Source organism: Tribolium castaneum, chromosome 10 (assembly GCF_031307605.1).
Source record: "Tribolium castaneum strain GA2 chromosome 10, icTriCast1.1, whole genome shotgun sequence".
NCBI lineage: Eukaryota > Metazoa > Arthropoda > Insecta > Coleoptera > Tenebrionidae > Tribolium > Tribolium castaneum.
In genome coordinates this window covers 6,617,402-6,644,221 of record NC_087403.1, presented here as the reverse complement: position 1 = coordinate 6,644,221, position 26,820 = coordinate 6,617,402, and the positions used below count along the sequence as shown (strand labels likewise).

The 26,820-nt window shown below is 38.6% G+C and overlaps 3 protein-coding genes across 4 annotated transcripts in view; 1 reads left to right on the top strand and 2 right to left on the bottom strand.

Annotated features, from left to right (window-relative positions):
- Positions 1 to 2: 2 nt before the first annotated feature.
- LOC103314647 (uncharacterized) lies at positions 3 to 1,529 on the bottom strand. Of its 2 annotated transcripts, none has more exons than XM_015980695.2 (3): positions 1,374 to 1,529; positions 962 to 1,096; positions 3 to 913 (listed from the first exon to the last, which is right to left on the bottom strand). In XM_015980695.2, the coding sequence occupies exons 2-3, from the start codon at positions 1,083 to 1,085 to the stop codon at positions 636 to 638; spliced, it is 402 nt and encodes a 133-aa protein (XP_015836181.1). In that variant the 5' UTR covers positions 1,086 to 1,096; positions 1,374 to 1,529; the 3' UTR covers positions 3 to 635. The 2 variants fall into 2 exon arrangements, with proteins under 2 accessions (XP_015836181.1, XP_008199368.1); XM_008201146.3 differs by having other exon boundaries at positions 1,143 to 1,516.
- Positions 1,530 to 4,608: 3,079 nt separating this feature from the next.
- Positions 4,609 to 10,429, top strand: LOC658755 (vitellogenin). The gene is made up of 4 exons (XM_965117.5): positions 4,609 to 4,751; positions 4,911 to 7,113; positions 7,163 to 7,635; positions 7,690 to 10,429. The coding sequence occupies exons 1-4, from the start codon at positions 4,721 to 4,723 to the stop codon at positions 10,347 to 10,349; spliced, it is 5,367 nt and encodes a 1,788-aa protein (XP_970210.1). The 5' UTR covers positions 4,609 to 4,720; the 3' UTR covers positions 10,350 to 10,429.
- Positions 10,430 to 12,693: 2,264 nt separating this feature from the next.
- Positions 12,694 to 26,820, bottom strand: part of LOC658825 (uncharacterized) — a 61,538-nt gene continuing 47,411 nt past the window's right edge. The window contains exons 4-15 of the mRNA XM_015983832.2: positions 26,038 to 26,221; positions 23,373 to 23,516; positions 20,225 to 20,340; positions 17,181 to 17,364; positions 16,878 to 17,006; positions 16,464 to 16,603; positions 15,110 to 15,293; positions 14,815 to 15,056; positions 14,265 to 14,768; positions 14,092 to 14,220; positions 13,895 to 14,039; positions 12,694 to 13,845 (exon numbers count right to left, since the gene is read on the bottom strand). Of these exons, the coding sequence (XP_015839318.2) occupies positions 13,629 to 13,845; positions 13,895 to 14,039; positions 14,092 to 14,220; positions 14,265 to 14,768; positions 14,815 to 15,056; positions 15,110 to 15,293; positions 16,464 to 16,603; positions 16,878 to 17,006; positions 17,181 to 17,364; positions 20,225 to 20,340; positions 23,373 to 23,516; positions 26,038 to 26,221 (2,318 nt within the window). The 3' untranslated portion in view covers positions 12,694 to 13,628. The remainder of the gene's footprint in view (positions 13,846 to 13,894; positions 14,040 to 14,091; positions 14,221 to 14,264; positions 14,769 to 14,814; positions 15,057 to 15,109; positions 15,294 to 16,463; positions 16,604 to 16,877; positions 17,007 to 17,180; positions 17,365 to 20,224; positions 20,341 to 23,372; positions 23,517 to 26,037; positions 26,222 to 26,820) is intronic.

Here is a 26,820-nt window from a genome sequence, read left to right as displayed (position 1 = left end):
ACTTACTTTAGTTTCAATTTATTGAGCATTTTTGGTTAAGTCACATCGGAGTAATTGTGTCCTTTCAGAATAAAGCGTGTTTATGCGTAAAAATGTTTGTAATATCTGAGAGGACGTTACATAACTTCACAATGACTAGATCTAAATCAAATACCGCTGGAATTCAGCAGCAGTGGGGCTAAATTAGTGTTTATATAAAAGCTGACAAGCGTAATATATTCATATCCAAAATACTGATTCTCTTATCATAAAAACAAAATCACATTTTAGTTACAGGTTACAGTAAAACACCCATCACCCGAACTAATTATTGCAATTATTGGAAAAGTAAATGGTCTAAAAAACGAAGTAAAATACATTTTTAATTTGTTGTTTGGCCGTGAGGCCTGGCATTGACTCAAAATCTGTAAGGAATACAACTTGCTGTTCGGGTAAAAGGGGTTGTACTGTAGTGAGAATTGACAAGATTCGGCATAATCACAGAAAAATAATTTCAAGCAATACTCTTTAGCACAACCGTTGCCAGTAATTGACTACACGTGTCAGAGAACGTAAAAAATAAATAAAATAATTACGAAACTGATCTTTGGTGGAAGACTTAACTTAATACTGATGAAATAATACCGACGTTGCGCTTAATTGCACAGTATTGCTAGGATGGAGATCCAGGTGCTGCAGAAATAAAGCTGGACCTGACTGGATTGACTTGCAGTGTGGATTGTTTTGTGCTCCTTTTGAATGGTGTTGGTTATCACAGATACGCCGCTCCCTTCGTCGTTCAAGTCTTCGTCATCGGTGAAATTGATTGTCTTGCCGTTACACAAATTTTCTGAGCAGAAGCAGTACTGGACGTTATTCGCTGTTTTACAGTCGCGAATTCCGATTTCTTCGCACGACCTTTCGACCAAATTGCCTGTAAAAAATGCGTCAACTCGCTTTTTGCACTTGTAATTTGATATACCATGTGTTTGGATGCTGCAGGCTTGGGCTGAAGGACACTCTTTAATAAATGTTTTATCGGTGGGATCGAATTTATCACAGCTGATGTTGGCTTTGGGGCCACAGACGTAGCATTGATGGGCCATTATAAAGTCGACTGAAACAGAATTATAGAAATGGGGTGGTTTTCAGGGGGGTGTTACCCTTGTTAGAAATCCCTAATAGCACGAGTAAAACAACGTTTAGATTTATTTGACTTGTATTAAATACCATTTTAAAAAACTGTCGCAAGCGGGGTTGGGTTATTTGTTAAAAATGCGGTTTATACACATAGCACACGAAATTTGTTAAACAAATTTATTTTTGCAGTGTTATGCACTCAACAGACATGAACACAATTAATGAGGTTAACTGGGGGACAGAATTCACTGAACTGTTTATTCCGTTCCTCCTCTTCTTTGCTAAATTTATTCAGATTAATTAAAAATAGGCTTAATAACGACTCACTACACTCGCAATGTTTCTGTTTGACATATTTTATTACAGTGACATTTGAACTATTTCCATCTGGCACTGAGGCCTACTTCCGATTTATTAACGCGAGACGCCTACTCAACAAAAACTACTTTTAGATCCGGGATATTTTGCATAAATTCGTGTTAATCCGGAATTATCCAATTATCTGTCTCTTAAATAGAAATAACACATTTTGGTTAAAAAAAAATCATAAAATCATCAAAAAATTCATAACTCAAAAACTAAAAGTCATAGGGCAGTGCGGTTTGTTTCAATGAATTCAGCGGCTCATTTTGCATATAAAGCCATTTTTTAATGATATGTAAACTTTTAAAGTCTTTTGCTAAAAATTAAAGTAGGCAATATCAATAGTGGAAAATTTTATTCACAAAAAAAATTCATAACTCAAAAACTAAAAGTCGTAGAGCAATGCGGTTTGTTCCATTGAATTCAGCGGCTCATTTTGCATATAAAACCATCTTTTAGCAAGATGTAAACTTTTAAAGTTTTTTGCTAAAAATTAAGGTAGGCAATATCAATAGTGGAAAATTTTATTCACAAAAAAAATTCATAACTCAAAAACTAAAAGTCGTAGAGCAATGCGGTTTGTTCCATTGAATTCAGTGGCTCATTTTGCATATAAAACCATCTTTTAGCAAGATGTAAACTTTTAAAGTTTTTTGCTAAAAATTAAGATAGGCAATATCTATAGTGAAAAATTTTATTTACCAAAAAAAATTCATAACTCGAAAACTAAAAGTCGTAGAGCAATGCGGTTTGTTCCATTGAATTCAGCGGCTCATTTTGCATATAAAACCATCTTTTAGCAAGATGTAAACTTTTAAAGTTTTTTGCTAAAAATTAAGATAGGCAATATCTATAGTGAAAAATTTTATTTACCAAAAAAAATTCATAACTCGAAAACTAAAAGTCGTAGAGCAATGCGGTTTGTTCCATTGAATTCAGCGGCTCATTTTGCATATAAAACCATCTTTTAGCAAGATGTAAACCTTTAAAGTTTTTTGCTAAAAATTAAGATAGGCAATATCAATAGTGTAAAATTTTATTCAAAAAAAAATTCATAACTCAAAAACTAAAAGTCATAGGGCAATGCGGTTGTTCCAATGAATTCAGCGGCTCATTTTGCATATAAAGCCATTTTTTAATGATATGTAAACTTTTAAAGTCTTTTGCTAAAAATTAAGATAAGCAATATCTATAGCGAAAAATTGTATTTACCAAAAAAAATTCATAACTCAGAAACTAAAAGTCGTAGAGCAATGCGGTTTGTTCCATTGAATTCAGCGGCTCATTTTGCGTATAAAACTATCTTTTAACGAGATGTAAACTTTTAAAGTTTTTTGCTAAAAATTAAGATAGGCAATATCTGTAGTGAAAAATTTTATTTACCAAAAAAAATTCATAACTCAAAAACTAAAAGTCGTAGAGCAATGCGGTTTGTTCCATTGAATTCAGCGGCTCATTTTGCATATAAAGTCATTTTTTAATGAGATGTAAACTTTTAAAGTTTTTTGCTAAAAATTAAGATAGGCAATATCTATAGTGGAAAATTTTGTTCACCAAAAAAAATTCATAACTCAAAAACTAAAAGTCGTAGAGCAATGCGGTTTGTTCCATTGAATTCTACGGCTCATTTTGCATATTACATTCATTTACTTTATTTGATTTATCTCTAAAAACTTTAGTTAACTGAGGTTGTTTAGTAAAGTCCCAAAAAACATTGTTAATAAAAATTATGGCCATTGCGAATACAGTAGGATTTGCGCACGTCCACTATTTTTGACCAGAAAATACACAGGTTTGGTAATTTTTGGAGAAATTATGCCCATTTTGGGTCAAAAACGTGCTGAAAGTCACAAAAAACTTAAAAACAATTTTAAAATTGTAGAATCAACTAAATGCCTGGTATCTTTTTTGATGAAATCTGGTGAAAAAATAGAGAATTAAATTGAAAAAAAGTGGAAGAAAATGTATTCTCGAGCTAATTCGCCGACTTTTTAACTGAAAGTATTTGCGTTTTAGGTAAATTTTTGCAATTATATACTTTGTAATGTTGATTTATTTAAAAAGTTTGTGTTAAAATATTTGCAAAAGACGGTCAGTACTTGGGGCCTCGTGGCCCAGTGGTATAAGCGCCACTTTCGGCGGGGGAGGTCGGGGGTTCAAACCCCGGATCAGGTGTAAGAATTTTTCTATGAAAAAAAGTGTAGAAAAGGTAGGTGAAACAACACGTAAACAAAAATAAGAGATTGAGAGAACACATAGACGTATAAACGTAAAGCGGAGTATAAAACTGACAGAAATAAAAAAATAATGGCAAAAGGTAAAAGTACGTAAAGGCGCCAAATTGTAAACGTAAGAACATATCCTAATAAAGAGAAAATACGTTTTGTCAACTTGAGAGAAAAGGACGTGAACGTAACAGTGTAACATAACTTCAAACTTTAGTGTTGAATACTTTTCTTAAATTAAAAAAAAAAATTTAAACGAAAATATTTTATTTATGTCTAAAAATTTTTAGCTAACTGAGAACACAGACGTGTAAACGTAAAGCGGAGCATAAAACTGACAGAAATAAGAAAATAATGCGGTAAAAGTTAAAAGTACGTAAAGGCGCCAAATTGTAGACGTAAGAGCACCTCCTAATAAAAGGAAAGTACCTTTTGTTTTGAGGTAAAAAGAGATGAACGTAAAGGTGAAACATAACTTCAAACTTTAGTTTTGAATCCTTAGATGACTTACTTCTTTAATTATAAAAAAAATAAACGAAAATATTTAATTTATGTATAAAAATTTTTAGTTAAATGAGTTTATTTAGTAAAGTCACGAATAACATTGTACACTTTCAAAAAATGAACATGAATTTTGAAGTGTTTATTTACGTAACAAACTTTATGAATTAAAATGACGTCGTGATAAGAAAATTAAAAATGGAAGATAATATTTTAAAATTGATATTCTGGGGGTCACGTATTAAATTAATGAATGGCAACATTTTATTAAAAATGCATCGATAATTATTTGCTGATGAGTAGGAAATTAATTTATTGAAATATAATTAGCTATCTTCAAAAAGACGGAAATAGGGTTATCTGCATTAGCAACAATTTATCAAAAAGTAATACTTATATAAAAATTAGACTGATTTTTGCCCCCCAAAGTGCTGAATGGTTAATAAATTTTATATATAAAGAAATGGGGGTATAATGCAAAGTACACTTGTGCGACTGATTATTGCGTCGCGATGTGGTCCAAAATAGTGCTTTGTTTTTTTGGTGAGTAAAGTTATTTTTTACTTTAATTCTTTTCAATTTTTTTGAGTCAAAATAAGTTTTATTCACTTGCATAAAAATAACTATGGTTTTTTAAGTAATTTATATTTATTTTCTCAACTTTTTGAATCAAATTGTGAAAAATATCCAATTATTGCTCAGTGGGCCTCGCCTGCGCTAGCCACAACCCAGGCTGGCAACACAACCACGAATACGTCTACCAAATCCGCGGCCGCTCTCTCACCGGTTTGGACCAAATCAGCAGCAATCATGCCGGTATGCTCTTTAAAGCCAAACTTTGGGTAAGACCCCGATCTGACGGACACCTCGGAGCCCGAATCATCGAACCACAATATGCCGAAATCCACTCGAAGCTTTACCGAAGCTGGGATCAGGAAATCCCGGATTCGGAACTCAGCTACAGTCCGATTTCCCTCTCATCGAAGCCGTTTTTGATCAAAATGGACAACAACGCCGTCAGTGACCTTGTTGTTGACCGGTCGATCTCAAACTGGGAAGCTAACATGATCAAAGCCATTGTGAGTCAACTCCAGTTGGACACAAACGCCGAAAATCTTATTCCCAGCTCGATCAACATTTTGACTCAAGAGGGGTCGAGCACGGCTGTTTTCAAAACAATGGAACCCACTGTGACCGGAGAGTCCGAAACTTTGTACGAAATCCACCCCTTGCCCGATTATATCCTCCAGACAACTCCATGGTTGGCTCCTTTGAAACATTTGAAAGGCAGAGGACAAGTTATCGAAGTTGTGAAAAACAAAAATTTCACACACAGCAAGGAAACTCCCTCGTATCACTTTGGGTTCCATGGAGTCGACCGTTTTGACATTGATAACCAAATCGGGGAATTTTTCTCCCGTACTTCGGTCTCCCGTGCTGTGATTACCGGAAATTTGGATAGTTTCACCTTGCAAAGCTCAGTGACCGTCGATGAAGTCACAGTTAACCCCTCCATGCAAGACAAACAAAGAGGCTCAACCAGGAGCATTGTCAACATCACTTTGGTCTCAATGGATGAGCAAAACCAAGAATTTGAACAAGTGTCAAACCCCGTCAATGTTGGTCTTGTCTATCACTACGACAACCCTTTCGACCAAACCAACGAACCCCATCTCAGATCTCAAATTCGCAGTGGAAGGAAAAACAGCGATGAATCTTCCTCCTCTCACAGCCAGGAATCTTCCAACCAAATCCGAAGACACAAACGTAGCTTGTCTCACGCTTCGTCCGAATCCGACGAATCAAGGTCCGAGGAACTTTACTCCTCAGTTCAGGAAAAACCCCACATTAATGAAGCACCTGCCTCACCTTTGCTCCCCTTCACTGTCGGTTACGACGGGCAAGCCATCAGCAAAAAGCAAAACATCAAAGAAAGTGCCCGCAATCTAGCCAAAAAGATCGGCCAGGAGTTCCAACAGTCGCAAAACATCCCCGAACGAAACACCGTCGGCAAGTTCCTGATTTTGAGCAGCCTTGTGAAAGTTATGGATAAGGATGAGATGAAACAAGTCGCTGACCAGTTGTACACACAAGAGCAACATGGAGCTGCCGCCGCCGCCTGGGTCGCATACCGCGACGCTGTCGCAGAGGCTGGAACAGGACCTGCCCTCCTCAACATCCAGGAGTGGATCCGCGAAGGAAAAATCTCCCGGGAAGAAGCCGCGGAAGTCGTGTCAACGGCTGCCGTTTCCGCCAGACAACCAACCGAGAAATACATGAAGGTCTATTTCGAGATGATTCAAAACGACCAAATCATGGAACAACCCTACTTGAACGAGTCCTTGCTCTTGGCTTACACCACTTTGATCCACCAAGTTTACGTCAACGAGGAATATTCGCACAGTAAATACCCCGTCCATAGTTTCGGCTCGTTTAACACAGCTCAAGGGTGGTTCTACGTCAAGAAGGAAGTCATCCCTTACTTGTCCCAAAAACTGGACGAAGCTATTTCTAACGCTGACACCAAACAAATCCATTTGTACATCCGTGCCCTTGGAAACGTCGGACACCAGCAAATCTTGCAATCGTTCAAACCCTATTTGGAAGGAACCAAGAAAGCCTCCCACTTCCAGAGGACTTTGATGGTTGTGGCTTTGGATAAACTGGCGAAGAGTAACCCTCAAGTCGCCCGCTCCGTTTTGTACAAAATCTACCAAAACGCACACGATTTCGACCAAGTGCGTGTTGCTGCCGTCTATCAATTGATGAAATCGCAACCCTCAGCTGCAATGCTCCAACGCATGGCCTATTACACCAATGTGGACACGAGCAACCAAGTTAATGCTGCCGTAAAATCAATCATCGAATCAGCCTGCGAGCTTCAAGGACCACGTTACGAAAAAATGTAAGTCTTGTGTTTGCTTTATTAAAAAATCTCTAAGACACAATTCCAGACGTTCGGCTGCCTATTCTGCTAAACCCCTCCTCACTTCGCAAGACTTTGGCGTCCAACACTCCCACGGCAATTTGCGTAGCTTTGTTGAGCAGGAAATGCGATCAGAATATTTGCAAAAATTCAACTACCTTGTCGGCGAAGACAGCGTTTTGCCCAAAGGAATTAACTACTACCTCCAAGGACGCTTCGGTGGAGTCAGACGTTTTGTCGTCGACATGCAATCAATGGTGTCAAGTATTGAAGACTTGATCAACGTTTTCGAACAACAAACCAAAGAATACCGCCGCTTGTTGAAGGAAAAACAAGCCGCCCAAAGTGCCAACACCAAATGGTCAAGCGAACATACCGCCAACCTTTTCAACATGCAAAACGAACAACGGGAACAACTCGAAGGAAATCTCTACTTCCACGTTGATGCTTTGCAAAAAATGTGGTCGTTTGATAACCAAACCATCGAAAATTTGTTGCAAAGTAAGTGAATCTTAATTAAAAAAGTAAAGAAATAATTCATTGTTGTTTATTTAGTTGTCAGAAAGTGTGAGCAAGACTTGAAAAACGGCAAACACATCGATTACAACAAAATGAGCGTCAATTACGAAACCGCCTTGTCGTTCCCCAGCGCTTGGGGCTTGCCCTTGATCTACACCTTCGACGTGCCCACCCTTGTCCACATCGAATCAGAGATGCAAGCTTCAGCTAACCCTTCAGTCTACTCGGAGCAAGGTCTCCAACAGCCCGAAACCGTCGATCTCGAATACAAAATCAACGCGTTCGTTTCGGGACGTGTCCAAAGTCAGCTTGGTTTCTTCGCTCCTTTCAACCACAAACGCTACAGTTCTGGCTACGACAAGAACTTCCAAGTCGTTGTGCCCCAAATTTCCGGCAAGGTGCACCTCAACGTCGAAAACAAACAAGCCACCTTGGAAGCTGAAAACACCGACAGCCAGAAAAACACAAACTTGGTCCATTACAGCTCCTGGCCGTACACCTCCGTCTACGAAATTTTCGACGTCGAGCCCAAAAACCAAATTATTGAGAAGGAAAACCCCCATCGAGTTAACACCATTATTGGGGACAAATCCACAGGAATTGCCTTCTATTTCAAGATGATCAGCAGCCGCCCTATTGATTGTGGGTTTATGTACGATAGGCTCCGCAAACAGGACCTGGTTTCGGCCCTTTTGGGGTCATGGGTTGATGATAACATGCAACACATCCAAATTGATTTAGGAATTGACTCTGACAAGTCGACCACTAATAAGGTTGTTGTCCATTTGGGCCACCAACACACCTACAATTCGAATTTGAACCGCCAACCAGCCCCCGAAATGTCATCCCGGTACCAAGCCGCTCAAGAGTCGTGGGAAAGGCAGAAGGAATTTTTGAAAAACTGCAGCAAGGACATTCGTGCCGTCCGTGCCCACGTTGTTGACGCAATTGTGTTGTTCGAAGGGCAAAGAATAGTTAAATACACCTCAACCCTTGCCGGCGCTCGGAGCGACATTGATCCCCGAGGTCGCGTTTTGATGCAAATGGAAAAAGACAACCAGCACGACAAACCCATGAGGGTCTTCTTCGCCGCTAACACCAAAATACCAAACACCAACAGTCTCAACTTGAAATATGCCTTGGAATTTGACCCAACTAGCACCATCCAGATCCAAGGCGTCATCGAAAAGAAGAGTGGCAACGACGCCCAAATTAATGCCAAGTTGACTTTGGCCAAGAGCGAGGAGCGCAAACAATATTTGAAGGAATTGCCACAGTATGAAAAATGCCAGAAGGAGATGCAGGAAGGTAACTACCAACTGCCCGCATGTGCCATGCTGACAGCCCAAGCCAATCTTTTGGATCAATTCTCATTCGAAATGAATTATCACAACATTGACAAGGTTGTGGTTAACAGCACATACAAATTGTACACCGTTTTGCGCCACTACATGTACCCAAGAGTTTCGGAAGACATCCTGATGGAAAATGAGCAAGTGCAGAAGGATCGTCTTCAGGTCAAGGGTCAATTTAGCCCGTGTTTGTCTCGTGTCAATGCATCTGTTGTCACCGAGTACGGAAAAGTTGACTTCAACAACGTCAAAGTCCAGGATTGGGCCAAAGCCCTTTTGGTGTCGCATCCAGTACACCATGTCAAATCTCGTCTAGGCGGATACGCCCTTAACTATGAGACTTACAAGGCAAACTGTATGGTTGACAGTTGCGCTGTTAACACTTTGGACAACAGGACATTCCCCATTGACTTATCCAAGGACTGGGTCGTCCTCCTCCACTATGTCCCGCGCAGACCTTCCCCAATCAAAAACCAGCCCTACTTGACCGTCCCCGAACAACTGAACCAACAAGTCGAAGGTTACATCGTCTATGGTCGTTCATACGGTGACGCCAAAAAGGAAATCAAAATGGTCATCCAATCACCGGATACCCTATCCAAGGTGATCGACATTTCGCTGAAACCTAGCGAATCCTCAAGCTACCCGCGCCTCTTCGTCCAGGGCCAGGAAATCAAGTACGACGACCAAGGTTCCCACATGTACGACGGTTACATGCAAGCGTACAGACTTCCAAACCAGGAAACCAAAGTCCAAGTCTACAACGCCTTCAGCGTGATCTACGACGGCGTCCGCGCCAAAATCGAAATCACCAACGACAAATTCCGCGATGCCGCCCGCGGCCTCTGCGGCACGTTCACCAACGAGCAAGAAACCGACTTCACCCACCCCGGGAACTGCATCATCCACAACCCCGAGGTCTTCGTCGCCACTAACACCGTGCCTGAGAAGCAGCGCACGAAGAGGATGAACGAAATGATGATGATCCAAGCCGAGGAGAAGAAGTGCTACCGCAAATCGGTGCAATTCGTCAAGATCGTCTCAGCGCAGGATTCCGGGATCATGGGAGGTGAGATGTACGCCCGGGAAGGGATCATGTACAGGACGCAGTATGCGCTAGCAGCGGGCCAAACCTGCTTCAGCATTTCGCCGGTCCCGGTGTGCAAAGACGGGTACAAGCAAGTCGAGAGTCTTAACAGGCCTGTGCCCGCACACTGCGTGGAATCGTCGCAGCTTGCGAGGTCGCTGAGGAGGCAGATCGATCAGGGGGCTAATCCCAGCTTCAAATCGAAGCCGCAGCACAGGGAAGTTATGATGCAGATGGCGAAAAGATGCGAAGCCTAAGCGGCGCGAAAATTGTAGATAGATATTTATATGAGCATTCCTAAAATGTAAAAAAAAGTAATAAAAATTTGGACCATTTATGCCTTTGTTTGATTTTTTGACCGCTTGGTTATTGTTCGCATTGTCCTCGGTTCTATTTAATCAAGAGCTGTGACTGGAGGCCCCATTTATCCCCAGTGTGTGTGTAACCTAAGTTTCATTTTAGCGAGCCCTTCAGCGTATCTCCGGTGGAGGCAAGGGACCATAATAATCTCTCGCCGATTCATAGACTCTCCTGTTTAGTATACATGGCAACAGAGAACAGTTCGCCCTCCGTGACCACTATTAGTTGATAGGATAATTTAATTAAAAATTAGTTGTGTGCTCCGGCCGGCTGTAATTAAATAGCGAATTTTGTCACGTATGTTATCCCTTTTTGTAAATAAGTTTGGAGGGAGCGTAGCCACGATGTAAGTAAAGGTTCTCAAGGCTGCTTTTAGTGGCTGTAGCAAATCTACGTAAACGATCTCAAGAGATCCGTTAAGTTGCTACGCCACCAAAAGAACGCTTACAGCCCGAGTCTAGTATAAGTCTTGTTTTTTGCACCAGCTGACATTTATCTCCCCATTTAGACACCAACCGAGAAATTCGAACAATAAATTGCGGAAAAACTTAGATTTACAAAAAGGAAACTTGATGATTCGTGAGAATCCTGAGCCAGAGGCATGTGACGAATGCCAACACGTAATTCATTACACCGCAAGGGGTAGAATAAATGAAAAAATTTACAAAACGGGTGCACTTAATAATCATCGCGGCGGCGACGTGTAAATTAGAAAGGAGAAAATTCGTTTTGCAAAATGTTCCTCGCGAGGAAGACTCAAGACATTTTTAGGTGCAAAACGAACTATTTTTATAAATATCTAACCGGAGCGCAACTCTGGATATTAAAAATGCACCCTCCATGAATTCACCTCTTTGCACCTATTAGTTACTTAAACAGATTATATTTTTTGTTAAGATTTAAAAATATTTTTGGAAACTACTTAAAACACAGAGGGTAAGTACTTCATAAAATTTTAATAAAAATTAATTGTACAGCGAATATTTTTTATGTTAATTCTTTAAGGCATGTGTACGTTTTGAGAAAAAATTATTTATTTTATTTTTCATGCTTTTTTAAGATTTCCTCTTGTTTTCACAATTTTATACTGGATTTTATACAAACATGAAATGATGCTGATCAAGCTAATCAAACGCCAAGCGAAAAGGCAAGCTTCAAAGTTCTGTGTTTATAGTGACAGTAAATATGTTGTGTCCTTACATTGCATTAAAATCGGCCCCATTACGGCTCTGACAGGTGCATTCCTACGGTTATTTACGATTTCCTTGAAACTAGTTTAAAACATGCCAAGTAGATGCGCTTCCTAGAAATAAATTAAAAAAGACAACGAATATTCTTTAGTGCATAAAAATAAAGGTATCGATTTTGTGTCTTTCAAAACGAACTTCTTAGCATGTCTGCAGCTCTGTTTTGCTGGATTCTAATTTTAATCAATGTATTAAGGAAAAGTAACGCTAATCATTCCTTTAATGTTTCTCAAAGTTAGTGGGTGAAGAACGGTAAATAGAGTAATCCCAACTGTCGGCTTAAACTGGATTAAACCTTCTTAAGAAGGGTTACTTCGTGTCGGTAAATTCGTAGTAGGTCTATCGGTGTGCGATTTTATAAGGAAGTAAGTTCATCTCTTTTCCGAAATATTTGCAAAACATAAAAAATCAAAATCTCCAAGTATTTTTTTAAAATGACAAAATTTCAGGGATTCTACATTTAGATAGTTAAAACTGGGTCACGAAATGGTGCCCGAGGCATTGCCACTTTTTGCATTAAAAAAATTAATTAACTCAGTGGATAAGTGGAGAAAAACGAGCTAATGCTCTGCATAACCAGAGGTTTGTTCACAACACTGGACTTCAAGCATGCGCCATATGGGGTTCACCTACGATTTTTTTAAATTTTTCGAATAAATTATAATAAGAGAATCAAATCATAAAATGTAAAAACGTTGCTGAACAAATAGGTAAAAGTAATGATTTTGTGAATTGTTCATCATATTTTTTTCGCGGTAAGATGAGCATTATGGGGCCAAATGGAACAGCATCCTTGAAGAGGGATGCGTTATGCTAATACTATTTGCGCTTTTGTGCAGTCAACATGTAAATTCGATCGTAACTGAAAATGTGTAGTCGTTCCGCCTTTCATACGGAATATTCAAATGGTGCAAGTGTCACCTGTGGGATATAAAGTGTCTCAAAATCAGGGATCACCCGTTTTGACACTTTTAGGGGCAATGAAATAAAAAGACAGGTTGCTAGTTGGGTTTATTGCAAACAAATGCATCTTCGAAGAATGTGTTCTCATATAATATATCTCATAATTGACACAAACCTAACATTACAACAAAATTGTGCAGTGCTATTAACACATCAACAGCTGCTCAATTTGTAACAAAAACGGCACAAAAATAGGCTATATATATCGCGATGTTAATGCCTTTTTAAGTTTGTTATGCTAATGTCGTACAATAGGTAGCGTGCGAATTTAAGTTGGCTCCTTGTAAATATTTATAAAATACAACAGAAATTAAAACTAAGTCCTTAAGTACGTTTTTTCATACTCTAGTAAGCTTCTACCGATAATGATAACATTCTAACAACTAAAAGTTACTAGAGAGTCTAAAATGCATCAAAATTGAATTTTAAATTACATTACTCTATAGTTAACGACCTGAAAATCATTGTTTATATTCTTTTCCTATTCATCCAATTTTTCCGATTTTGGGTATTATTGCTTTATATTTACTGATTTTATGTGATCGTAATTTCAAATAGTTATATCACAGATAGATGAATAGACATGTGTCAAGAATGAATATCATTCTTTAGAGACATCATAGACATTTACACATCCAAAATTCAATACGAAATAAGCCGAAGAAAAATGTGTTTGTAGGAACTTTTACCACAGGTATTGACATTCGGGTGGGTGGGATAGTAAGGTGGTGGACAGTTTATTAAATTTTGGATGCATAGTGTTTGGCATTCAAATTGAGCAGATGTTTAGAAAAATACAGCCTCAAAGGCATATTTTTCGTTTATATACAATATATTTAATTAAAATAAGTACAAAATCTGCATGGTAGTCTACATTGTCTAGGGTAGATTTTATTTCTGAATAACATTAATTCATCGTGTGCAAATAAATACGATCACTAGAGCGTTGTTCTGTCGTTGCAATGTTCATCTATTTAATCCACTAGGTCCACACCAAAAACACAGTTTGCTTAGGATTAAAAGCATATATAGAAGGCCCATAAAATTAGGTTCTAGGTAGTCTGTTGATGACACAGCATTGGGTGCTGCAGACGGCGCTCCAACGAACCGCGTATTGGCGCGGACCACCTGCGATTTCCATTTTATCTTGAATTGGGGTAAAGTTCTACTTAGCGTAAACAATCTGGAAAACAAGAATCATCAAGCGAACTCACAATGCAAAAAACACGCACCTAACAACAACTGTGTTTAACTTCCAAGGTAGCAGATAGAGCTTGTGGTTGTCCCTTGAGCAAAACGTGTGGATCTGGTCCCCCAAATGCTGGTTGTTTGTCGGGGAGTACTCGTGGATGCTGATGTTCCAAGCGGTGCAAGGACCTGGCGCAAATCGAATTGGAACAAATCTAAGTCGGTGTGCGATTTCGCTTACGGTTTTGGTTGGAGGTGATATCTAGTTCTAGCTGGCGTTCCACGTTGGAGTGCAGAGTCCAAGTGCAGCTTTGCTGGTAGAAGTGGTTTAGGTTTTCCGGAGGCGTCAGGTTTTTCATCGTAATTTCACCTGCGGAGGGAATTTAGTTCGGGTGGCGGGTCGCCGAGACGTACCTGAATGGATCGTGTAGATATGTTGTCCGCAGATCGTGTCGGTATTGAACGCATAAGACGCGGAAAATCCGAACCCCTTCTTAGTCCAAGTGTAGTGGGCGACCGAGTAGATGACGGTGAGGGAGCCCCAGGTGCGGGCGCTCACCGGCAGCCCCTCGCTCTGGAAGCTGCCGCACAGGCAGGCGATGTTCAGGTTGTTGTCGGCGAGGAGCACGAGATGATCAATAGTTTTCAAGGGGCTGCTTGAAACACAGCGACAGCCATTATCGCCGCACTGTGTCACACAGCTCGGCTCTTTCGACATCTTCTCGATACTTTGGACTTTTATGGTGATGCTTTGGTTGCTGCTAGGAACAAACTGTTGGCGGCATGATAAAGGACCGTCAATATTCCAGTATAAGTGTTGAGTGCCCGGATTATCTATCATGCCCGCAAGAGGGCTGTTAACTCCGTTGAATTTCACGTCGCAGAGACCGTTAGGCTGCATGGTTCCACTAATTTGTTCTGAAACACACAGCTACAGCACCGCTTTGACTTTGCCGACGTTTACCATCGTGGAAAAAATAAGCGCCGGCCAAAAACTCGGCCTCGTTTGTTGAGAGCGGCGCTGAGGGTCTTTTGAATGTGATTATCATGGTGCTGCCCGTTGATAAGTATGTCTTTTGCTCGACGGAACGGCTGTCATGATCTCGAGCTTGTTTCACGACGGGACTACATATCCTGTCCATGATGCTCCTCTTGTCTTCCACTTTATTGTCTATTATTTCGATTACGGACTTACATAAAGCAGTCCTAAAACGTCTCTGACAGATTAATGGTGCCCTTCTGGCCGCACAATTTTTTACCTTAATCGATAATTAAAGAAAGAAACATGGACCACGTCGGTTTGACGGCCTTGGAATACTAAACGGCAAATGGGATGCCATTCGTGTTCCCTTGTATCGAAATGACCAGACCTCGTGTTATTTCCGGATATAAGAATGTCACAGCCTGAAGTCTCCGGAGTCGACATTACCGTTTCGTTCAGCGCTAAAATCCCGCAATTATCGAAAACTATCAACTTTTTGTCCAGCTACTCAATTTGTTGCGCAAAGACCAATGTTAAATAATTCCTCTCACTGGTCGATTTGGAGAAAAATTAGTAATAGGTCGATTATTCTGCTAATTCCACAGTTTCTCATTATTCCAAATATAAAATACTCTACCTCTAAACTAACTTTAGACGCACGCGTTGACACATATTGGGAAAGCTTTTTGTTTACAAAAATTCACTTAATTGTGCTTACTATTCTCACGTTATTTTTATTCGTGAAATACGAAAGATAACTACTAAATTTAAAATCTGAAAAATTTTTCATAATATTTTTGGGTTGTTCCAAAAACTATTGTACACGTTCGGGCAATGAAGCACGCGCGAGAAACGAGCAAATTGTAAATTCAGCCTCCGAACATGCTTTAATAAAGCGGCACCGGTTAGGCAAAACATCCTTGCTTGGAGAAGGTCCCCTTTATTTATAGCAGATTCCTTGTGATATCTTACCATGAATTAATTTTTTTAAATATAAATATTGTAGTACTCTGTTTTCTCGTTTAAACTGAACAAATATCCAACTGTTTGCCACAAAAAAAATTAATAGGGTGTTGTTTGAAATTTACATTGTTTTATAACATTTAATATTTTGGATTTGCCATTTCAACAATTGTGCATTTTTTAATTGCGGCTTGAATTGTTGATTGAACGCGGAATATAGTCGGTTTTGGGGCGGAAGTGAAGTGATTTTTATAATATTACTAGGCATAAATAATTATAACACTTTCTATTAAAGTAAAAAAACTACAATTCTCAGTTAAAAATTATAAAATCATTTTTTAAACAATAATCCTTTTCATTTGGTCTCATTCATAACCGACTTTTCAAAAATTGACTTGTCCTAGCAGCTCCTGTATAGTTTTTCGGGCTAATTTCCGCCACGAAATAAAATATGCGGCAAGATTTAGTCGCTCAGTGTTATTTGCATCTCACAATTTGGCAACCTGCTGGCAGGATAATGAAGGGTGAACGTAGACGTATGAAATGCAGGTTTCTACATAGTTAAAGGCAGGGTTTGAATTTACTCAACTAGACAATAGAGACAACCTGACAATATTCTGTGCGAGTAAACAGCGAGATGGTCTCGTTAAAGCCACACAAGTACTTACGAAGAATAAGATTGGACATGGTGGTCCGTACGGTGGGCTGTGTGACGGTGGTTGGGGCCTCGGTGGTGTGCGATTTTTCGAAAAATTTCAGCGTGGCGACAAATCCGTTATAATCGAAGTGGGGTTTTTGCGGTCCGGACCTGTAATCGTTGGAAGAGTTGTATTGAAGTCGATTAAAATTCATTTCAGTGTGTGCGAAGGGTTGTAATAATACGTGCAATGTCTCAGACACGTCTGAGATAATCGATGAACCGCGGAGGAAAGTGTTGGTTCGAAATTAAAGTGAAATTAAATTTGAACGTCGTCAGTTGATTTCGGGCCGACGGTACAGTTTCATTTCCGGTCGGGAATAGTCATAATGAAGTCGTGAAAGCGCCAACTAAAATAATTTCTAGGTCCCATCTAATAGTTTACCTGAACTCTATGAGTAAATTTAATCCGGAATACTCTAAAGTTTTGCGTTGGTTACCACATAAAGTTGTAAGTAGAGGACTACTTGTTGTCGAGCCTTGGTAAATCGATATGTAATCTGTTTTGCAATTCCTGTAACAAGTTCATTTTATTATTAATCTATTTTAAGTCTCCGCCGGCAGATCCGGAGCGCTTTTTCGGCGAAAGTAATTAAACAAAATTCAACTGTTCTGGTCAGTTTGTTTCTATTAGCTGCGCAAATAAAGGCCCATGTAAAGTAAATTGATAAAACTTGTATAAACTTACTGCGGTAACAGCAGTGCAGTGAAACTAATGCGTACTTGAATGTTCTCATTGCTAGTTGTGATGTGGTATTTGCATTGTCGATGGGGTGGATACACTCCGGGGTAACTCGGACTAGCCAATACACAAGGGTCTCCTCCTTGCTCAGACTTGTTACAAGCGAAGTCCTGATACAACCAGTCGCAATCTGCAAAATTCAACATATGCTCTTTTTACTCATTTGCTGTAATTAAATAACGGCTCTCTGGCCGATAACTAAAATGTGACCCGAGTTTACAACTCCGTTCTCTCCCTCTAACAAAATTACTTTTTTCAAATACCGCACCGCAACATAACTTCACACTCTCTGTTCTAACAACACATAACAAACTTCGGATAACCGAGTTTTGGGTAAAACAGAAATATATAAAATCGTCATTTATATCTAACGTCGAAGGCGTCAAACTTTTCCTCTTATTTTTATAAGCACGTGCCGCACCCTCTACACCCTGCGCCAAAAATAACGAGAAAACTATTTGAGATATTGGTGCGGAGCGAAATTTATATCTTATAAAAGCGAGCGATTTTCTAATTTCCAAACAATTCAGATTCCCAAAATAAACGAACAGCACTCAATTTTAACTTAGAGCAACATCAGACGAGTTAATCTGTCAAAGTTGAACGTCGGTAAGTCCGAGGTTAGCAACTGGTACTATGTGATGAGATTTTTAAGTGCAGAGTGCCACTTTTAAAATTTATAGACGAAGTAGACTGTCTCCGTCTAAGTTATTGCGATCGATTTTGTCTTCGGTGGAGCTAAAGTCTTGTCTTCCGGCTCCTAACACCGTGATAGTGATGCGAAAGGGGTGCAATTGTTTAAGCGTAAATACACACGGCGTAGCGCGGAGCTCAATGATATGCGCTTTGTCTTGCTTTTACGGAACGGATTGAGTACGAACCGTTTATCAACTTGTTCCGACTAAGCTACGTAAAAAAATATTTAATGTAGCATCAATCACTCGAAATGCTGCCGTAAGTTTATGAGAAAATAAAAGCCCCAGTCATTTATAAACACTTGTATGAAAATTTCATAACAAGAAATATATTAAAAACAAACATCTCGGGCTAGAGGCGAGTAAAGTGAGTTTTAATAATGAAAAGAGTTTTGAATAAGAAGTTGTGAAAACTTAAGGGTGCTACAAATGTGGTCTGAGTCGGAGAAATTGTTCGTCGTGTAAGAGGAAGCTCCAACAAAGGAAAGCCGACTTTGCGGTGTCAGGCTAATACTCAGTTATAACAATAATTAACTCGACTTATTACTGTTTGATTATTTGTTGAAACTAATGCATTATCTAAATATGAAGGGTTATCACAGTCTCGAGCTGAAAAGCGAGCTTTGAATTGTGTTTTCAGCTCGACATCTTTCTCTGTTCGATTTCTAATCTCGAGTCACTCACTTAACTTTAGTGACAGTAACTTGGCCATGAGCGTCGATTCGTAGATTAATTCAAACGGATATTAACCGTCACCAGTTGTCAAATTAAAAATCAAGCTAATTTTGCCAAAATTATTTGAAAAACAGAAGTGGGAGGGAAACATTGGCTCGTTTCGGGGAGGAAATCGCTGATCCTGGTTTAATTTGGCGATTCACGTGTCGGGCTGCGATTACATTTTCCTTTGGTGCGTCGAGTAATTGTTTTATACAGTCGGAGAAGAAAGCCGAAAGATTTAATCAATTGCTTAAAGGCCGGATGCATAAAATTTATTTCGATGATGCTTTTGGTCCGAAATAAATTTAACAAATTTAATTAAACCGAAGTTGGAACTAAAACGAAATAATTTGTTTGAGAGGACACGCCATCCTTCCAAAGGGTAGCCCAATATCATCCAATACCGCAAAAACAAACCGAAGAGAAGAGCAAATACCAACCAAACGGATGCGATTATAAAATTGAAAGTGGAAAAATATTTAGGTAACGTGTCTCACGTGCGAAGGTGAAAGCTCGGAACACCTGGCGCTTTTTTCACAGACGTGGCTTTAATCTGAACACACTTGTACTTCTCGTTTGCAAAGTGCATATGAAAAATGATATTCGTGTAATAAAAGAACGACACGTTCTTTACCACTAAGACAATATTTACGACACTCTCTTCAAATTGAACAAAGAGGGTTTGTCTTACTGCTCCCGTAAAAGTGTGCCATAAAATTTGAAATTCATTCAGACACGCTCAAAGCAAAATGTGGACACTCGAAGGACAAAAAATCCAATCGATTTTTGAGACAGCAGGTAATAACAACAGAAGCTGAATGAGAAGACCGCACGAAATAATAAGCTTAACGATCGGAATGGAAAGATAACATTTTTCCTACTTGCTTTCAAGCAGATGCATTTGCCATTCAGAAATCATTATTCCAAAGAAAAGGAAACATCCCGGTTTTGAAACTAGGGCCAAAACAATTAAACTGCAATTACGCGAATTGTGAAAGCGACGATTTCGGTTAGTTGTACGAGAATGATTGATCGGTGAAATTGTGATGAATTCGAGGTGTGAGCGAGTCGGCAAACACTTTATTGCAGTTATTTCATTTTGAAAATTTTCGGTGTTGTGTGAGGAAATTAAAGGAGCAACAGAAATGCTTTGAGGATAAATATTGGAAGTATCCGATAATTCCAAAAACTAACTTTCTCATATCTCTAATGACTTCTTTCGAAACTAATCTAAAACTCAATCACAACCAAAAGTTCCGTTCAATAACAACGGCTGCCGGAATCGAGTTTAAAACAATTTCGGCATAAGCTGCGGAATTATTGCAAGGTATAAGTGAAAAATTAAAAAGAGGAGAAATTGAAGTCGGCCCATCCCGAGAAATGCGTAAAATTTCATGAAGTAGCTTGTGCTTCCTCACCTTGGAAGTTTCCTCAAATGGCGGTGTCTTTGAAATAAGATTATTATAAGAAAAAGCTCCTTATAATAAATTAACATATAAATTACGTAACAGCTCAAGTTTGTGGCCGAAATTTGAAGGAAGTTAGGGGCAAACAAGGAATATTAATATTTTTGCTTACCTGTATTTTGGAGCTTCATTCCTCCTCGCGGTTGGTACCCCAGCCCGTCGCTATTATTTATTGATGTGAAACTAAAATATGCCAAGAATTGCGAACGCCTAGTCTTCTCTGTTATCCTGGAAACAAATCGTTAATCACCCAAACATAAAAACTCATCCCTCACCAACATGTAAATGCTGGTCTTAAGCCCCGACTTTAATTACTTCTTAATTAAACTAATGCAACATATATATTTGCCGGCGTAAATGAAAGTAATTAAACTGAAGTAACATTGTTTTAATTTGTAGGCAATTAGGCCGCGCAAAAAGGATAATTACTTAAACCATCCGAACTTTACCTTCTCTTTCATTACTGTACATTCGGCGAAACTCGACCATTTGGGGTATTCCATCTCCTTTTATACAATTTTATTATAATCTAATAAAAAATTCAAATTTAATTATTGAGGGACGGGGAATTTTGATTAGGGTGACAAATTATCAAAAGCAAGAAGTTGCAAATGCTATTTGAGACAAGTTTAGCTCCCAATTGCACTCAATCATTTCGCACAAATCGAGTTTTCACCCTCATTAGTAACCAAACCAACCTTCCCCACAACCCGCAACAAATAAAGATACGCTTTCTTCGCACATTTATTTAAACGGAATCCCCGTAATGTAAGTAATACATGAAATTATTTTCGAAACAGCGTTCACTTCATAAAAAGCATTTTAGTGCGGTTCTGTTCACTTTGTCGTAAAATTCCTCATCTACTAAAATGGGATATACGTGTTTTAAAATTTATTTTCATAAAATAAGATTATTGTGTCTGTTGTGGTTTGTGGACAAAAGTCATTGAGAGGTTTCCCTTTTTCTCTCTATTCTTGCGTTCTGCTAATATCGGGATAAATAACGTGTTTGTGCATTTGTGGGTGATCCCAACCAGCTTTATTTCAATTTGAAGTAGGGCATAAGCAAGTGTTTCTCTATTTGTACAAGTAAATTGTTTATTTCTTTCCCCGGTCAGATAAGGTCAGGGAGTTGCAGGAAACGTTGAAGAAATTAGGTCAATTATATTCTGCTCTGGTGTGCTATTACGCTCGGGCTTCAAAAATTTAGGAAACTTTTAAGATGGCGGTTATTTGCATGTACTTTGCACTTCGTATTTGGCGCATTTTTCATGGATAAATATTTGTTTATTTGTTTAGCTGTTTTAATATTTTTGCGGGATAATATTTGTGTGATTTTTATTAAAGTAAAGAGTGCAATTCAGTGCGGCCATGTGTTAGTGATTACTAGTCGGTGGTTAGCGGGCCTGCAGTGTAACTGATTGAAAATAAATGAAAATGTAAATGTAATTTGTTGTCATTTAATTGTTTACGTTTATGGGTTTTTCTATTTATTTAGCCGTTTTGCTATTTGAGCTTTAGTGAATAGAGTCGTCGGCGCTGTGATGGGATGCGCCCACGTAGTGGTGCAAAAGTGGTAAAACTCCTAAACTAGGATAGATCCATTAAGCCAACTATTGAAATTATGTGCCTTGCGGGATAAACAGAAATTGGATAAGGAAATTAGCAGCTGCAAAAACATACCGTCGGTACGTGCGCTAGCAAAACAGCAATTTCACGATAGACGGAAAGTGCCTAAAATAATAATTAAAAAAGCCCGGATCTGGCGTAAATAAAGCAAAAAATTGTACGTAATGAGATAATAGCAAATTTATTTACGCTGGGGGATATTAGGGAAAATTCATTATGATGCAGTTTGCATTGTGCCCCTGGACGAAATGCGATAAAAATTGTACGAAAGGGTCAAGCGAGCTTGTAATTAGTTTTGTGAGCTTGCGAATTCGCAACGTTTTCTATTTCTCCAACTTTGTATTTTCGCCAAAGTTTGGAAATCGTTGCCGGATTCTTCAAGCTCATAACGAAATCTGAAAAGTTTGTTTTTTCGCTTGTGCTATATCAAAAAATTTTCATTACGACAATGTCGAATAACCCCAATTTCATTAATGGCTCTGCGAAATATTTACTATATCGATCACGTTGCGGATTCAGAGGACCTCATTAAGAATTCAAGGTGAATTAGGGCTTTATTGCTGAAGAGCATTCAAACCCAATAGTCACACCAGATGCCTCTAGCTGAATAGAAACACATTAACCCCAAAATTTGCACCCAGTTTGGACACTGAAATTATTTTCAATTAGTTCCCAAGCAACACCTCGCTCTGCTATTTTTGCTCGCGTGCTTCCCCACATTTTAAAATCTAATTTCATCTAAGTAATCTAAAATGCCACAACGAACAACGCCAAATTCGCATTAAATTCATAATAAGGACAACAATTACTCAAATTTCCACCGGCATGAATATTCCAATGCGTTATGCTCTCGTTTAATTTTTCGGTTTATGATGGCATTGTTTTACGGCAGCGAGCGGCTTCAAGCACTGAAGTTATTTTGTATCCACTTTGTTTCCACCTTTATCTCGCCAGATTATATTCGAGCATCAAGCGGTAAACGATTTAAAATCGTTTATTTGAAATCACTCTTACCGACCACATTTATATTATAGTCCTGTCTGCTATCAAAATCAGCTCAAAGTAAGCTTCCACCCGTTTTTTTTTAATACTGGACTGCCTCTCGGCCGCTGACATAAATATAATTTTGCCTAAAATGTGATTCCGCATTTAACAGTTGAATAAGCGCACAAAATTAAAAGATAAATTTTAAAACGCAGGACATTGTAATTTATGAGCATCGATGATTTGTGGTTCGAGGCACAGCGAAAAATCTCAATTTCCGTTATTATTGGTAATTTTGAATCAACACTTGTGGCAAATGCAGAAAAATGAAAAATCAGGCCAAGACGGTTAAAGGGCCACCGCACAGTTTAAGCAAGATTAGTGTTTTTGCGGATCTCATTTTTCCAAATTACGGTTTTAATATTGCTGTTGTCACGTTTTAAAGAATGCTCGAGTTTTCCAGATTTTTTCTAAAACGACGATATGATTTATCTGATGATAAGGCGCGCTCACGGCAACTTGTTGACTGTTTAAAATTTTGCTGAGCTTTATTTATGCTCCAAGGAGCTGTTTCCTATAAAGTTGCCCTTTGTTTTTCCACTATTGTTTCGAAATGTAATTGTCTCGGTGTATTAAAAGCAACTTACTGGAATAATAACGTGGCCAATCCATCGTCAGCGAAGAAAACGACTGGCGGAGCATATCTTTCGTTGCTCCCACAAATCTGGTTGTCACTGGGGCTGTATTGTGGCTCCGTTCCTCCGGCGAGTTGCAGAAAACCTCCCACACAACTGCAAAAAATTACTTTCGCCAACGAATATTTAATTGGAGTCGCGGTTTTAAGCTTTTATTCGAGAGTAAAATCCTCAAATCGGGATTAAAGAGAAAAGTTTGTTTTCCAGGATTGTTGCGAAAGTCTTCCAAATTGTATTTGTTACACCTATTATCTAGTAAATTCCTAAATGCGCCACAAAGGAGCACTTTAATCTAATTCTATTTAAAAACTATTTCAAATATTTATTTTCGTCACAAACCGGAATGTGCCATTTTTCCCGACTTCCCGTTCCGAAGAAATGTAATTATCTCCGGAACGGCAAGTCGAAGTAATTTCACTCCAATCAAATCAATAAATTTTGCCCAAAAATAAACCACTGTTAAGTGTAATGGTTGTTGATATTAAGCGCATGCAGAATGCGGCATCCCAACCCTCCTAAAAAACTTATTAAATATGGCCCTATCTCGCGCAACAATACAATTTCCTGAGGGATCGCACGTTTTGTAATAAGATATACTTCAAACATTTATTTATCGAATTTCTCCGTACTAATGTGGATAATTTATGCACGCAACAAGTGAAACCGGATCTAATTTCCCGCAAATTATTAAAACCGGAAACGACGAGTGTGTGATAAGTTCAGACATATTTTTTAAATATAAGCGAACAAGAATATATCATCCGAAAGTAGACTTTCTTGTCATATATATCTTGGTATTTCCTTCCTTTGAGAAGAGCTTTAGGAAACGCAATAACTCGAAGAATTGTTATGGGCTTTGGAAGGTGCAAGGTTAGAAAATGCGGTTACTGAAAAAGAGGAGATGAGACAAGGGCGGGTCGTTTGCCTGAAAACTGGAACATACTTGTCTCGCTTAAAAGGCGGAGACAAGTTGATAGCGTGCCCAATATAAGGGTCCTTCTGAAAGAATTTAAAAAATGTGTTTTTGTCCGAAACCTTCTCACACAGTGTTAATGGCGAAATATTTTAATTTCTGATAAGCGATTGTAAATTTAGGTAATGCCTCCTCGCGCCTGCGAGATCTTTCGGTTGACCCAGAAAAATAACGAGGCGTAAAAGAAATTCTTATCACCGCGGTAAAGTGTTTAATTAAAAAAACTCCCGTATTGTGTAAGTTGCGACCTCTAAATCAAACAATGGTGGCTCACCGGACGCCGGAATTTTATGGCAGATCATTATCCCTGAGAAAGTATTAAACATGCCATTCATGATGCGAATTCACTCTTGCAAATGGCAAAGCTTTCTAAAGTTCATTTGTGTCATAAATAAAATTTTCTTGTAAATTTTAAACCATATGCTAATTGGAGCAACCCTTTTCAATGTTTCCAGTTATGAAATTTATTAAGGGGCGAATGGAACTGGAGTGAAGTTTCGCTTATTACCGAACTCTTTGCACATCTAGTCAAACAACGAAAACCACCAAAAAACGATGTGTTTGCTAGATTTACGCTCTTTAGGCTTGCACCTGCTCGCCTCTAAGTAATTTCTGAGCGTTACAATTAGGAAGGGGCTATATGTTACACTCTGGGAGAACGAAATATGGTCAATTTTTTTCGGCCGTCTCGTAAATTACCACGGAAACACTTGAAATACTGGAAATAATTGGAAACTAAAAACTTTCCGAAAAGAATAAGCACTTGATAAAACTACGACCGTATTGGAACGTTTCATAAATTGCGGTTTCAAAACTGAGTTTTGAATTTAAAACTGAATAAATATTTAAAATTTAGCAGTGATTTAAATTGAAACCCCGATGTTTAATAAACGAAATGTTATTTCCCCTCCAACACAGAACAAAAGTCAACTTTTCAATTCAAGCCCATTAAATTGTTTAATAAACCGCTGATAAAATTTTGAAATTTTAAGTGCTCCGAATGCGTGAAATCATGCGGAAAACGTAATAGAAATCAAATAACGCAACAATTTTCTAGTTCCAGAGATGTGTCGGTCATTTTGCTAAATACATAAACGCACCCTTTTCAAAACACCCTTCCGGCTACAAACATGTTTGTAATCATTCGAAGGGAAATTCTATTTGCCAAGGAACTTATCTTGTAACTAAATCGGAAGCTTTCAGATTTTTGATTTTAAGCCAACAAAACATAATTTATTTTGATGCGAAATTAGTTACCCAAGCAAATATAAGGGCTTGGAGGCGAATTGAAATGTTTTATTTAGCAAAAAGCCGTAACGTAACACTAGAATAACAAAACGTATTTATTATTTTACAGCCGGGCTTGTATATAAATAAAATTTCAAATAAACACCCGGCGCATCCACCATTTGTGAACAGATCAACTCTCGCAGGTATTAAAAAGTTTGGAATATTTCAAGCATATCGGCGCAAGATTCGTATCGGTATGCCACTAAACCCGAAACTAACTCACTGACAACAATAAGCGGCAAGTTGGAACAATCCGAATTCGAAATATTCGCATTCGCGACAATCTTGGTTGAATAATATGTTAGCTAACTTTGTAACATCATGTGTTATAACAGCAAAATTTATTTCTCTGACCTGGTGCCGTTATGTTTCCCAGCATTTACAAGTCTATAAATCTGAACTTCTATTCGTTGAGTTGAAGATGGAATAAATGTGTACCAACAGGCGTCGGGGCCCTCCAACGAGGGCGACTTAATCTGGCCGAAAGTTTTGCCGGACCTTGCCATCAATTCGCTCGAAATTATCGTCACATTACACACTGAAACAAACAATTCACCAATTAACCACACACCACAAGCCATTTACTACATTTTGACAAACATAATTAATCCCGCATTGATAGTTATATTACACGTACGTGCGCTACAAATAATCCGCGTTTTTATTAACGACAAATTAAAAATACACACAAACGATAATTCAGCGCTGATTAACAACGCGGAAATTCGAAATTTAAGCCCCTCCTGACAGCGCTGTGTTTTGTACGCAATACAAAAATTATGGCTCTCCTTCCAGTTAACAAAACCAAATCAAATTGTAGTGTTCTATTATTAATTTTTTCCACCCAGCTTGCAGTTATTATCAGGAAACAAATTCGGCGTGGTTTAATTTAAAAACGTATTTACCTAGTGCTTCTCGGGAGAATTTAGTGGCGTAACGCGTTTCGAGGCATTAACCTTATTTCTTGCGTCTTTCGGTTTCCGATTCAGCAACTAATTAATTGGTGTCAAGTTGGGACTGTTTGAGGAATGTCTGATTGATTTTGATTGAGTCTTCCCTTGTACCTAGATCAATGCGGGTTTTACGCTGTATATTAATTTATCGGCTTATTAATACGAATGTGACATCTCTAGATAA